This window comes from Lonchura striata, chromosome 4 (assembly GCF_050655825.1).
Source record: "Lonchura striata isolate lonStrDom1 chromosome 4, ASM5065582v1, whole genome shotgun sequence".
Taxonomy (NCBI): domain Eukaryota; kingdom Metazoa; phylum Chordata; class Aves; order Passeriformes; family Estrildidae; genus Lonchura; species Lonchura striata.
The window spans coordinates 40548476-40562605 of record NC_140706.1 but is presented as its reverse complement, the minus strand read 5'-3'; the positions used below and the strand labels follow the sequence as shown (position 1 = coordinate 40562605).

The 14130-nt window shown below is 36.8% G+C and overlaps 1 protein-coding gene across 8 annotated transcripts in view; it reads left to right on the top strand.

Moving 5' to 3' along the window:
* RAPGEF2 (Rap guanine nucleotide exchange factor 2) overlaps positions 1-14130 on the top strand; it is a 182998-nt gene that overhangs the window by 160338 nt on the left and 8530 nt on the right. For 7 of the 8 annotated variants that reach the window (XM_021536561.4, XM_021536558.4, XM_021536560.3 and 4 more), the window contains 9 exons: positions 606-763; positions 4640-4880; positions 5126-5509; positions 7059-7270; positions 7351-7474; positions 8083-8106; positions 9102-9325; positions 10157-10336; positions 12058-12210. In XM_021536561.4, the coding sequence (XP_021392236.3) occupies positions 606-763; positions 4640-4880; positions 5126-5509; positions 7059-7270; positions 7351-7474; positions 8083-8106; positions 9102-9325; positions 10157-10336; positions 12058-12210 (1700 nt within the window). The remainder of the gene's footprint in view (positions 1-605; positions 764-4639; positions 4881-5125; positions 5510-7058; positions 7271-7350; positions 7475-8082; positions 8107-9101; positions 9326-10156; positions 10337-12057; positions 12211-14130) is intronic. The other variant, XM_021536559.4, reaches the window with a different exon arrangement.

The window sequence follows — 14130 nt, the reverse complement described above, 5'->3', positions numbered from 1 at the left end:
AGGTACTTTGGAGAGGATACTTGCAGAACCCAAGTGTGGCGATTTAGCTTAGTCTTACCTGCTATCACTTCAGTCACACTGAGTGGCGAGAAACTCAGAGAAGTGATACAGGGTGGGAAACCCAAATGATACTCTCTCATCTGTCTATTGAAAGATTTTATATAGTATGGCTACAAAACATCACAAATATAGTTGCAAATCCGGTCTGTGATGGGATAAAAAATCTATGAAGTCCAGGCCTGAAAACAGCACTAAAGGGACAGCAGTATTACTCAAAGTTTGGGTGATGGGCTAGTGCAAGAATGATGAGGTATGATCCACCTTTTGAATGGACATATTGGCCAAAATTGTTAAAAAATGAGCCTAGCAACTCCTCAGAGCTTACTGGTGAGCATCTTCTGGCAATGTGAGCAGGTAAATTGAGTCACTTTGAGTGGACTGTCCACAAAGCAAGTCCTGTTTGGAGAACTTTGACTTCTAACAGCAATTGCTGTATCAACAATTGAAAGTATGAAAATGTAGCAATAGAGATATCATTGAATCCCTCTAGTATAGCCAATCTCTGAATGTTTGTATGTCCTGATCTTACTTCTTTCTGGATGCAGTGACATTGGAATTGGCCAGTCTCAGGATGACAGCATTGTGGGACTGAGGCAAACAAAGCACATTCCTCCTGCTTTACCTGTCAGTGGAACCCTGTCATCCAGTAATCCCGACCTGTTGCAGTCTCATCACCGCATCTTAGACTTTAATACTACTCCAGGTAAGGATCCTTCTTTTATTGTTCTTTTAATTTCCTTTTGTAGTTCAGTTTTTTTGGTGTGGATTTGTAGAGTTTGAAGAGGCATGTGAGTTTTTATTAACTGTTTGTTGATATACACAAATTTGCCACATAATCATGCATGAGGATTTATTACATTTGCTACAATATACTTCACCCACATATAATAGATGTAGCTATATACAGAGTGCTTCTTACTGATTGACCTGTTTTGCTTGGTATTTTATAATTTGCCTCAATGGATCATTGTTTACAAGACTGCAATATTTTCAAATGGCATAGCAGATCATTAGCTCATAGTAAAGGGAAAGGACATTGGGCTGTGACACAAGATGTGTATTTCAGTCTCTTTCTGAACAGACTTATATAATTTGTACTACATTTGTAAGGGACAGAGTTTCAAAGTTTCTTGTTAGTCACCCTGCCCTACAGCTGTATGCCAAATTCTTTGAATACAAACCTTTCTGAAATAGATAACAAATGAACACATTTAGAGAGGATCAAAGCACAGGGGTGAATGAGGGAGAAACAGGGGGAGAATATGAGAAACTTGAGAACCTTATCTTATAAAAATGGTTTAGCTGGAGCTCCTGGGAGGGTTGGGATTTGGGCTCTTATCTGGCTGAAGGAAGGTTCTTAGTGGGAAACCTTTCCTGAGTTAAGTATCCAAGGCTTTGCTATTAAAATATAGCTTCTGGAGCAGGATCTAGTGATGGTAGCTCAGCAGACACTTGGTTATTTTAGCCTAATCTTTAGAGAATTATTCAAAAGAACTGAAAATTCAGTGCCCTCCTAAGACTGAGGGATTTCAAACATTACCTAAAGGATTAGCTAAAGGGATGCTGCTTAAATATAAACCTACACACTGGCCAAGTTGATACAGTCGTTGTGCTTGAAACTGTGCTGTTGAACATCATCTCAACTGTTTTAGGGCTAGAGGAGATTGCAAGGAGGTAGTTTGTGAATTTTGCCCCAGTGCCTAAGATTGATCCTATCACTTGGAAAGTGATAGTTTTTTGTGTTTTCTCCAATGACAAGTGTCCAACACCTTGAAGCTATTCTTTATCAGTAAGAGCGCAGCTTTTCATCAGGACTTTTTCTATACACAGGTGAAAATTCCTTTCTCTAGTTTGCCAATTACCTAGATTACCCAGTTCTAGGTAATTAAAATGCCCCTAATGCTAAGTGCAGCAAGAGGCCAACCTCTAGAGCTGTGGGCATTGCTGATTCATGCAGCTTGAACAAACTTCTATAAGAAGGAAAGCCATTGCAGGCCTAAAGATCTTCCAATTATAGATGGAATTCAGAGAAGCTTAATAAATGAAGTTCAACTGTTTGCATTTTGCATTGAGGAAAGAAGATCATTATTATGTAATGCCATTGCTCCAATGTTTTAACAGTTTTTCTGTGTCTTTGTAGAAAATTTATTTCTTCCTCATTAAAAAAGAAAAAAAGTTGGTTTGGTTTTTGGGTGGCTATTTTTTGCTTAAAATTTGCCTGAAGTACCACACACGGAATATTTTTAAAGTAATTCTCAGGCAAATTTTTTTTCCTGTGTGGAAAGGAAGGAAAAGGCAGCTTAAAATGAAAAACATATACCTTAAGGGCTTTAGAGGTGGTTTTATTGTATATAGAAGAGTTGAATTATATCTCTATATATTTCAAGACTTGAAAAAAATTAAAGCCTGCAGTTTTAATTCCTTTTACTACCTTGGTCTAAATTAAAGATGGAAATGGAGGCAGCTTGCAAGAAATTGAATGCAGTGGAGGAGAAAGAGAAATGGGTAGAGCAGCTGTCCTTTGAGGCTTTGAGAAATATCCCTCAGGATAAAAAATAAAACAACTTGCTCCTTTTAGAGGAGTAGTCTTTGAGAAGAAAGTGTGAACAGCTTGAAATCTGCAAGGAGTCATTTTAGTTTCCCTTCTGATTGGATTGGGCTGTCTCAAATATACTTTTAAAGGTTTATTTTTAAATGTTCAATAGCACTTTGATTTCTCTTTTCTTGTGCTGCCTTTGCTATTTAATTGGAAGTCAAAATAACAGAGTAATGATGAACTGCCAGTCACTGGTATTTTTTCTTTCCCCTCACAATCTTTCTAAGGGACTAGATTCCTATCATGCAGCACTGCATTCTTCAGCCTGCCACTCCAGTTTCCTTTTTGAAAACCAGTGAAGGGGGGTGATTATGATTCTCTTCAAGTGTTTTATTTAAAAATTAGTGGGCTGAATTATTTGCTACCATTGCTGTAGCTGCAATCATTTCACATGGTGGCAGACGTCTGTGCATTCTGTGTAGAGCTTTTGCTCCCAGCTTTGATAAGTAGGCAGCTCGAGAAATTGGGTGGTAAAATACAGTGCAAAGATGGGATTCCTCTATTTGCTGTCCTCTGCATTTCTTCATATTGATTTCAGTGACCCAGCAGAGCAAGTTATTTTCTTGTTGTACAAAACACTTTATTTCTAGGGACTGTTAAACAATTTCTCACCTTGGTATTGTTTACAGTAGCTTCTCAACTTCACAGCTTTTCTTTGGCATATTTCTGTAACAGCAAAACAAAAATATTTCTGTAACAGCAATAGGCAGCCAGATCTAGAGAAGGGTCTTGTTTTTAACATCTCCAAAAACCTGTCTTTGTTTAAACATGTCTTTGGCGTCTGCCTTCCTCCAGATGTCAAAAAATGTAGACAATATTTCAGAAAATATTCTGCTCTGTGTCTTTCTTCAACTAATTACTGAAGGAAGATGGGTCAGTGTAACGTTGGTGATAAAAGGCAAAATTTACTTGCTTGTTGTGAAGTATTTGTGCATTTGACTCAAATGTTTAGGAAGGGCTAAAAGCTGGCCTGTAATGATATCCTTTATGTGTAACTGATGATGTAATCAGACAGCATTAGTGCTTCTCAAGCTGCAATAAACTACTGTGAGTTTAAGCATTTACAGGCTTAGTTGCATGAAATTTGTAAAATAATATATTTAAGCCTAAAAAGCTTTTGTGGCATGTAAATGAACTCATATCAGAGAGACTCATCTTAATGCTTTCCAAATTATTATTTTGGAAACACGCAGGAGCAGTGGGGAGGTGTTAAGTTCTGTTCTTTTGTCACCAGATTTCTGCTGCTGAATAGATTTTTCTGTAGTAACTTGAATACATGTTATGCACATTCAGGTCTTGTCAAAAAAACCTCTAATTGTACCAAAGTGAATGTTTTCATTTGGCAGTTATTTTTTCACTATTTTATCATGATAGGCATTTCAGAAGCCTTCATTTAGAAGGCTTTTTATTATTATATATTTTCTTGCTTGTATGATGTCTTTGATCTAAAAAATTAATTAGTTTTAAGAAGAAAGATATTAAAGAAAAATGAGTAGATGTCATGCCTCACAAAACCAGAAAAGCTTATTTCCAATGAGGGAAGAAATTAAATTATTTGAAATACTTGTCAGTTAAAAATACCTGAGGTTTAAAAAACCTAGTGATGGATACCTGTATAATTTGATTTTTTTTTTCCTAATAATACAGTGATAACTACCAAAATTCAGTTGATCAATGGGTCTGAAATTCAATATATTCATGCTTGTTAGTTTTTCTGTCCAAACTTTGAAAATATTAACATATTTTTGTGGCTTGCTCCATTTATAGTCTAACTAGCTTCTTTTCCTGTATGTTAATAGAACTAGCATTTACTGAAGATATTCTTTGTCAACAAGAGCCTAGCTTTACATCAGCACTTTCACTGAAGTAAAAACTGATAACACTAAAAATTAATCTCAATGTGACTTGCTCATTCTTGTATCATTGGGTTTTTATTTTATTTTGCTTACTAAATTGCATGACTTGCTTGTAATTTTTTTCCAGACTTACCAGACCAAGTTCTGCGGGTTTTCAAGGCAGACCAGCAAAGTCGCTACATAATGATCAGCAAGGACACAACAGCAAAGGAAGTGGTCATCCAGGCCATCAGGGAATTTGCTCTGACTGCAACCCCTGATGCCTATTCACTGTGCGAGGTCTCTGTCACACCTGAGGGGGTCATCAAGCAAAGGAGACTTCCTGATCAGCTATCCAAGCTTGCTGACAGGATACAGCTGAGTGGAAGGTAAGATGGAGACTGAGCTAACTCTGATGATGCCAGTTTATTAAGTCAAAATCTTGTTAAAGGACTGTTAATTATTTAATATTCTGTTTCTTTGCAACACATATTTGCTTATGCAATATCTCATTAATACCTAGGCCTGGTGAAGTTCATTTTATTCTCAGATTCCAACTGGATTGTTGCTGTAACTTTCAGTACTAATCAGGCCTATTATATCTGGTGTCTTTTTTTGAATTTTGTTTTTTCAGGTATTACCTGAAGAACAACATGGAAACAGAAACTCTTTGTTCAGATGAAGATGCTCAAGAGTTATTGAGGGAAAGCCAAATTTCCCTACTACAGCTCAGTACTGTTGAGGTGGCTACCCAACTCTCCATGAGAAACTTTGAGCTGTTCCGTAATATCGAACCCACAGAATACATAGATGACTTGTTTAAACTCAAATCAAAAACAGGTTGCACTAATCTAAAAAGGTTTGAAGAGGTGATAAATCAAGAAACATTCTGGGTGGCTTCTGAGATCCTAAGAGAAACCAATCAGCTGAAAAGGATGAAGATCATTAAGCATTTCATTAAGATAGCACTGCACTGCAGAGAATGCAAGAACTTCAACTCGATGTTTGCCATCATTAGGTATTGCCCACTAATAATTTTACTTCTAAGTAAAAAGCAAAATCTTACTTATGTCAGTCTTAGAAAAAATGTGCATAACAGAGTAAACCAGTTTATACTGCTAACATCAACACTTGGCATTCTGCTAAGGAGGGCATTTTCTGTAATCTGAAATGTTTGCTGAAATAGTATTAGAAATGCTACTGTTAAGTACTTACTGCTCAATACAGTGTGGCAAGGTGTATTGGCACTAGAGAAACTAATGGACTTATTTAAAGACAAAGACCAACAGGTCTATAGAGGAAAACCACACAAGTGTTGCAAATGAATGGGTTAATTTCCCCAAAGCAGCCCATTTTTGTCCGTACTGCTCAGTATCTTAAATTCATTCAGCCATAATATGTTGCATTTTGTTTTCTTTCTATCAGCAACTTTTTTTCACAGAACTTTGACAATTATCAATATCAGACTGTGATGCCCTAATATAGTCTGTAAATAAAGATCTTGTAATAAGAGTTTTAAAATGTACTGAAAAGCTCATAAAACCTTTCTTAGTTTCAGAATGAGAGGGAAGAGAGTAAACTCTAATGTCTATGCTTATACACTTTCTTTAAAACGCAAACAAAACCAAACAATCCCCCTATATTGTCTCATGAAAAAACTCAAGTAAGTTGCGGTAAACTGACAGTGTTATCGCTATCTTTGACACAAGCTCTTGTCATCATCTTGACATTCAGTCAACAGATTGAATGTGACACTTTTCCTGTGAGTAGGAAAAAAAATGAGTAGGTTTGAATACTATTCAGCAAATGAGGCAAGTTCCAAAGTCAAGGATCCATGCTGATGATCAGTCAGCATCTCTGAGAGATCAAAATATTGCGATTTTGTTCAGCTATTTCAGCCAGTGACAAGGAGAAATAAAAGCAGTCTCCCTGCTAGGAAAAGCTTGCATGAAGGAAAGATTCTAGGTATCAGACTTTCCCACTAGGTAGAAATTAACAGCAAGATAGTTAATGTCATTATAGGGGAAAAGGGGGGTTTGCACCAGCTACAGCTTGACAATAACCTCTGGTATAGACAGTGTTACAACATTTCATCCTGAAAGAACAAAGTCAGAAGGATTATTGCAGAAAGAGGTGGGTCAGTGTGCTGTCACCACCTAAATATCATTATGTAGGTGAAAATAGTTTTCCTGCCAAATTGTTAATCTGGAAAGAAGTGGTCATCCTGAGGTACTTAGATTATGATAGTCTTATCAAACTCAGACACTGTTCTAAAGTAACAAATATTCTCTTTAAGGTTTAATTACTCATCCATGTGTAACTTTTTTCAGTTTATGGTTGCATCATGTAGATATCTTCAGTTATTACAGCTTTTATAAAAATTATCTTCTGTAACACATGCTGGCAAAAAGAAGTTTTTAAATTTCTGGTATTTTATTGACATTGTTGTGCTAATGTGTTCTGGCTATATGGTATTTCTACCATACAATATTTAACAAGGTATTTTCTAGGATTTTTTGTTTCTTTCCTCTTGTTCTTCAACTTTTTTGCACTTCTTTTATTTCAAGTGGCCTGAATTTAGCACCGGTTGCAAGGCTCCGAACTACTTGGGAAAAGCTTCCAAGCAAGTATGAAAAACTGTTTCAAGATCTACAGGACTTGTTTGATCCTTCTAGGAATATGGCAAAATATCGTAATGTCCTTAACAACCAAAACCTACAGCCCCCTATTATTCCCCTGTTTCCTGTCATCAAAAAAGACCTTACATTCCTTCATGAAGGTAAAGGCAGAAGTCTATCACCTTTTGCTAGCTAAGGAAAAGTAACTTTCCTGCCTAATCACTGATGTTGTTGGTTGTAGGAAATGATTCTAAAGTGGAGGGCCTGGTGAATTTTGAGAAGCTGCGGATGATTGCGAAGGAGATACGCCATGTCGGCCGCATGGCGTCCGTGAACATGGATCCTGCTCTCATGTTTAGAACAAGGTATGTGTGTTGTACCAGGCAGAGCTTTCCCCAGCTGGGAGAAGGCTGGGTAGGCAGCAAGAGGGACTTTTATATGCCCCTTCTATTGGAGCAGTATGAATTTTCTGTGTTAGCAATTGACCAGCATGATGTGGTAGTCTAAAACTGGAGCAACCATTACATTTTGTGGTTACTGATACATTCTAAAATGTTTCTTACTATTCCGTAGTTGATGGTTACATAATAAAAATGAGATTCTATCTGTGGGAGGGAGAGAAACTTTCTTGAAAACATATCTATTTGTCTAGTTGAAATATTGACGGGTGTCAGCCTTATAATTTTGATTTAGTAGAAGTGGTAATGTATCTGAAGCAGTGTCAGCTACTTGTGTTAGAAAACACAGAGTAAATGCTCTTTGGCTTCATATTTGACAAGCTTATTGCATACTCTTTTTTCTTAGTTCGAGCTAGAAGAGTTTGTAATATCTGTATGCCCAAGTCAAGGCTCTTTTTAAAGTTTGTGGGCTTCCATAACTGCTTGTCTGAAGTCTGGTCTTTTTCTTTCTGAGCTTGTGATCTTTCTCTCTCTTCTTAAACCCATGCTTTATTCTTCCTGGCTCTCACTTGCAGGAAGAAGAAATGGAGGAGTTTGGGGTAAGTGGTTGGAGACAACACACATAGACATTCATTCTTCCTTTACCATTTGCATTTTTTCCTACTTGCTATCTTTAATTTTCTGGTGCTTTGACATATTTTTCTTTTGTAACCTTTTTTTACTGAGAATACATTTGATTTGAGATTAAAACACAGCAGTTGTAAATTATTTTTAAGTGGTCACACGTAGAAGTGGAGTGTTCTTTCCCACCTCTAGTTTAAATTGCTGAAGGAAGAGACTTTCAGTCAAAATGAAATTACAAGATGACAAAGTTGCAACAGCTGAATATAACAGCTGTTATACCTATTAAACAATTATCACAATCAAATTTAAAAGTTAAAATTTACAGTATCTGACTAACTTACTTTCATATTACAATTAGCCATCATTTTCACCTTAACAATTCAGGACCAATGCATAGCATTCATACAGATACACATATATTGAAATGTGCATGACATTTATTTAATCACAAACTAGCTGATCATTTTGTTTAAGAAACTTCTCTTCAGTCTTGCAAGTTACAAAGAAGTTTTATTCTGTAAAACTGAGCTGTACATTTTGTATACAGTCTGATTTCAAACACAGAGGGCTTTCAAAATATCTCCTTTATATGTATTTGAACCTCAACTATAGTCTTCTGTTAGCACTGCCTTACTGCATGAGCTTTTCCTAATGCTCCAGTCCTCTCAATAGATGGCTTACATGAGAGAGCTACCTCGAATGCTTTTCTAGACGTGTGAAATGTTGGAGCAAAATAGGTTAAAATATCTGTGCCATTAAAATAGTGCCTGTAACCAAGTAAAAAGATTTCTTGGCCCTCATCTTTCTATCTGTTATAGCTGTTTGACTTACTGGAATGAGGCATGTAAGCTTTGACCATAGACTGACATTCATGCAATCTCTTGCACGTTTCACATTTATCTGGTGATACCGTGCTGGACTAAGTCATACCTTTGCTCTCCTTCTTGCCCCTCCTGCCCCCTCACTCCAGGTCTCTCAGCCAGGGCAGTGCCAATGCAGCTGTGCTGGATGTTGCACAAGCAGGAGGGCATAAAAAGCGGGTCCGTCGCAGCTCCTTTCTTAATGCTAAAAAGCTCTATGAAGATGCTCAGATGGCACGGAAAGTAAAGCAGTATCTCTCAAACTTGGATCTGGAAATGGATGAAGAGAGCCTCCAGACACTCTCTCTGCAGTGTGAGCCAGCCACAAACACATGTGAGCATTGTCATTTGTTGTGTATTTCAGGAAAACTGTTCAATATAACTCTATTTCTAGTCCAGTGACTCAGCTGGGAGCAGTAACTAGACAATGAAGTAGAAAATTATTTGTCTAGTCATTTTCAAGTACTAAACATCTATGAATCCTAAGGAAATAATCTTGTGGATGAACAGGATAGAGACATAGTATTTATACAGATGATAAGGCTTTAAGTTGATGTCACAATGAAGTGTACAATGGCTTTTTAGATTTGTCTGTACAAAGGGTACGGAGGAGTCAAAAGTTCTTCTATATTTCTGATATACTGAGGTTATTATTGTGGATACCAATATGGTTGTTCTGAGGGAGTAGGGGATTTTCTTATGTCCAGGTGCTTCAGACATACCTGGAGGGCTGTTCATGGGGCAACATAGGGGAAACTTATCTTGGATATCCATTTCATTTTGATTTTAAGAAATGTTGTATCTTACGCCCTTCCCTTCCTGCAGGGTAGCAAAAAAAAGTAATTATATGTCTGCTCTGAATCAGTTGTAGTCCTTACGATAGCCCAGTATAACTTCTGATCATGTTTTTTGTAAGTGGTCATTTATCAGAGCTTTATTTTGAGAAAGAAATCATTCATTGATGATGTACATATTTTAAATGGAGTTACATCTCCCTCTCTTTTCCTCTTCATCTTTTCTGTCTAAAGATATCATGGTGTATTAATTGGACAAGTATTTGTGCACCTTTTAATTGTCAATCAGAGGGCTTTGCACTGCTTAGACTAAAATTCCACTGTGTTCTCAGCTGGTAGTCATTCAGTGTTTTGTCCCCTTTCTTGCAAAGTGCCGAAGAACACAGGGGACAAGCGATCTGGGAAATCTGAAACGTCACCAGTGGCTCCCCGGGCAGGCATCCAGCAGAAAGTGCAGCAGCAGCATAAAGTGAACCAAGCATTGCAGGTCCCGGCCGTGTCTCTTTATCCCTCTCGCAAGAAGGTGCCAGTCAAAGACCTCCCACCATTTGGTAGGTGGAACAAGGAAGAATTTCGTTTAATTTTCTGAAATTTGTTTGCCTATGTTGACAAGGCATTTTTAATTAAATAAGGTTCAGACTTCCATTTCTGGTAGTATGATATGCAGGTTATACCTGTTTATGCAGTGTTTAGGCATAGTTCTCATCTCTAGAAATGGAAAGAAAGAAATCTAGGGAAAGCATCCTGTCAATTTAATCAGTGTAAAGATTTGCCTGTTGCTAGCAGTTTGAAAGAATATATGTTTCTCATGTTTGCCTTGGGATCTTGCCTTAACTTTTCTAGAGGATCTGGGGACCTGGAGTTCTTGAGATGCCTCAGAAGTTTTGGTCTGTCTTTACAAGTTAAATTTTTAAGGTGAAATTGAGGCCTGCTCGAACTTGCAGTCCTGTTAGAAATGTGGGTCTGAACTTTCACACTGATAATTGTCCCTTTGGCTTCTACTCCCTTCTGCTTTTTATTGTTATGTGGTTGTTATTGCTGCCTCTGTATTCTACAGAAAAGCACTGGACTATAGGAACTTTTTCTACCCTGATTACCAATTCCCAACATGTGTGCAAAGCATATATGCACTATTAATGAACTCTTTAAATCACAAGTATGATTATATTCCTAGGAAGTATATGTAGCATAACTAGCCCTTCCTTTTTCATGGTGGTTATTGCATAAGAGATTAATTCTGATTTCACTCTTTATTGGTTTTCCTCATGACTGCTTAGGCTGCAACAAAGCATTAGAAGCAGCAAAATGAGCTAGAAACAATTCAATATTCATCTAGATCTTGTTGATTTTACCATTAAATTTTAATCTTGAAAGGACTTTGAAGCTTCATAGACTGCAATTTTTTGCTCATAGTGGCAAAGTTTCTGAAAACTGACTGGGTTATGATGATCAGGCAGTTGTGAATTATTGATAGCAGGATTGTGATCCAACAGATCAAAGATAAAATTCCATGAATGTTTGGAAATAACCTCTACCAAAAACATTGGCAAAACTGTCAGAGAAACTGTCTTCACTTATACGGCTGTTCCAGGGTGTATCTTTGAGGGGAAAAGAAACATGAATAAATGTGGTCTGGGAAAAGCAATTCCTGATGCCCTAGATCTTTACATCATGCATCATCTTCAGGATGTTTTTACTCTGTAGTTTCCCAAAATAAGCTGGTGCAGAGATAGTTCTCAAAAATGAAAGAGAGAAAGGCAGCTGCAGGATGACCTTGTTTCATAAGCCTAATCCTTATTAATTTTCTTTCCAGCTTCCTTTGACCTTCTAGGCTACTCTGAATAGAAAAGAAACAGGAGAGCAATTTGAATTCTTACTATATAAATCTTCACTAACCAGTGAAATGGGTGTGTGTCTGTATTTAAGCTAATTTTAGTTCAAGTTTCTCGGTACCATTCCTATGCATATCCTCAATTATATATTGAGGCAGTATACTGCAACATCAAAGCTTCATGTTTTCTGTGGCAAAGTATTTATTTGGCCAGAATGAAAGATCATCTGCACTAATGTGCAGGAATAAAACACTATATTTTAAATGGGAATACATTTTAACATTTTGCTTCATTTAAGCTTGTGTCAGGAACTCAGAAGTATACAGGAAAAAATGTAGCTTTTTCTTCCTGTGGAATGTCTGTTCTATAAATGCATTGTGAAACATAAGGATGTATTTATACTGGACTTTACATCTTTCTACTTTAATTCTTACCTAAAGGCATTAACTCCCCACAAGCTTTAAAGAAAATCCTTTCATTATCGGAAGAAGGAAGTTTGGATCGTCACAAGAAACAATCTGAAGACACTGTCTCAAGTGCATCTTCACAGCTGTCTTCTCCTCCTACTTCACCACAGAGCTCTCCAAGGAAAGGTAGTAGATGTTCAGTATTTCTTATCTTGTTTCTTGAAGCTCATGGACTTTGGAAGCTTCTGAGAGAGAATTTGGATGCTCAATTCTGCTGCTCCTATTTTTGTCACATACGGTCAGCAAGAGGGCAAAAAATGTAGTGCATAGTGGGATACATGAAAGGTAGCTGTGAACCTGATTTCAAGGCTACCTGAAAGCCCTCTGGTGATCAAAAGTCAGAAAAGACAGCCTGGTATGATACAGGATTTGATGCAGCAGGTCAGTCTGACTGCAGCTGCTTCTGACAAAAAATATTCCAATGTCGAGTGTTTCCTGCCTTCAGTGGAAGGATGTACAGGTGGAAACTTAAAATCTTTGTACAGCATTGACCACACTGGTCTGTCAGAGGAATTATTTGCTGTGTCATGCATCTGAATGGGATGTGACCTACATATGACAGAAAGGTTTAAGTATTTGGAATTCAAATCAGAATATTTAATATTGTAATTTATATTTTATACTACAGATTTTTTAATTGCAGCCTGATTATTTAAACCATGTGTATGAATTTTTGAGGAATGGTATTATACATTGGAGCTTTCTTGACCCAGATCTTCTTAAATAATTTCACAGAGTTATCTTTTAAAGTAAATTTAGGACTTTAAAAGCAGTTTTTTTTAAAAGCCTGCTTGCTTGTTTGTTTTCATGGTACTTCTGGCTGTGAATTGACAAAACAGAGTATGCAGGCATTATCCTCTAGTTTAAATTTTAAAAAAGACACTTGGGAAGTATGATAGCCTAGATGTATTGCAGATGATTTCTAAGTTATTCTCTTTTCAGGATAACATAAAATTTCAGTTTACAGTTACATAATAGTTTATTATGGCAAAATATACATTGAGGCTGGAGTGACTTCTATTGGAGTGTTATTTACTAATGTCTGATGGAGGAGGATAATATGTAGAGGATATATCATCTTGAGTCCTTGTAAGCTGTCATCATTATTTCTCCCAAATACAACATTAACAAAGAGTGAACTTATATAAACATGGTCAGGCCTATGCATTTTTTGAGAAATGAATTGGAATTCTGTACTTGACTCACAGTGTGAACAGCAATTTATTTTTGCAAAAAGCATATCATAAACATGATTAAAAAAAAAATCCTTGGTTTGATGGTTACATGAAGCTAATGATATGTTCTTTCAGATAAAAATGGCAGCATCAGTTCCCAGGATTAGTTCTCAGCAAGTGAATTGGGATAGATTGGTTGAAGTAATTTTGACACTTATGAGTAGAGTGAAAGCAAAATATGAAAACTGTGGTGACTTATGGATATGTTTAATGATCTTTAACTTAGCTGGCAAGAACATTCAGCACAATTTGCTTAATACTGAAAGAAAAGCTGAATTTGCTTCTATGACATGGTTTGCAGATTTTATGTCAGTTGAGCCTACCTCCAAATTTCACCATAATTTTGGTAATATGGATTTTGGAATTAATTAGTGAGCCAAGTATCACAAAGAAAACTTGAAAACCTGCCCCTCTCCCAGCTAAGATACATAATAAGCAGTCAGTCCAGACATCTGTGCTTCATGTATCTGTTCATCTCTGAAGTGTAGCTTTGCAGAATACAAGGAATGTATGACAGAGTCTCTGGGATTACTTTAAGCAAAAATCTCAACCAGAACATCTCTTTCCTTCCAGTCTTGTAGACAGTGTTTATGAACATGCAGATTTTGAGAAGTAGTATTTCATAATGTGAGGATATGATGATGAATTTGAAAATAATTTAGAAGAAGGAAGGAGAGAAGTTGGTTTGTTAAGGAGCAAGACATGTTCCCACCATCCTCAATCTCTGTTTGAGGTACCAAAGACAGTGTCACACAGTTTTGCTGTGTATCTTTATCTTTTGCAGTGCTATGTAAATGTAATGGTAGCTTTA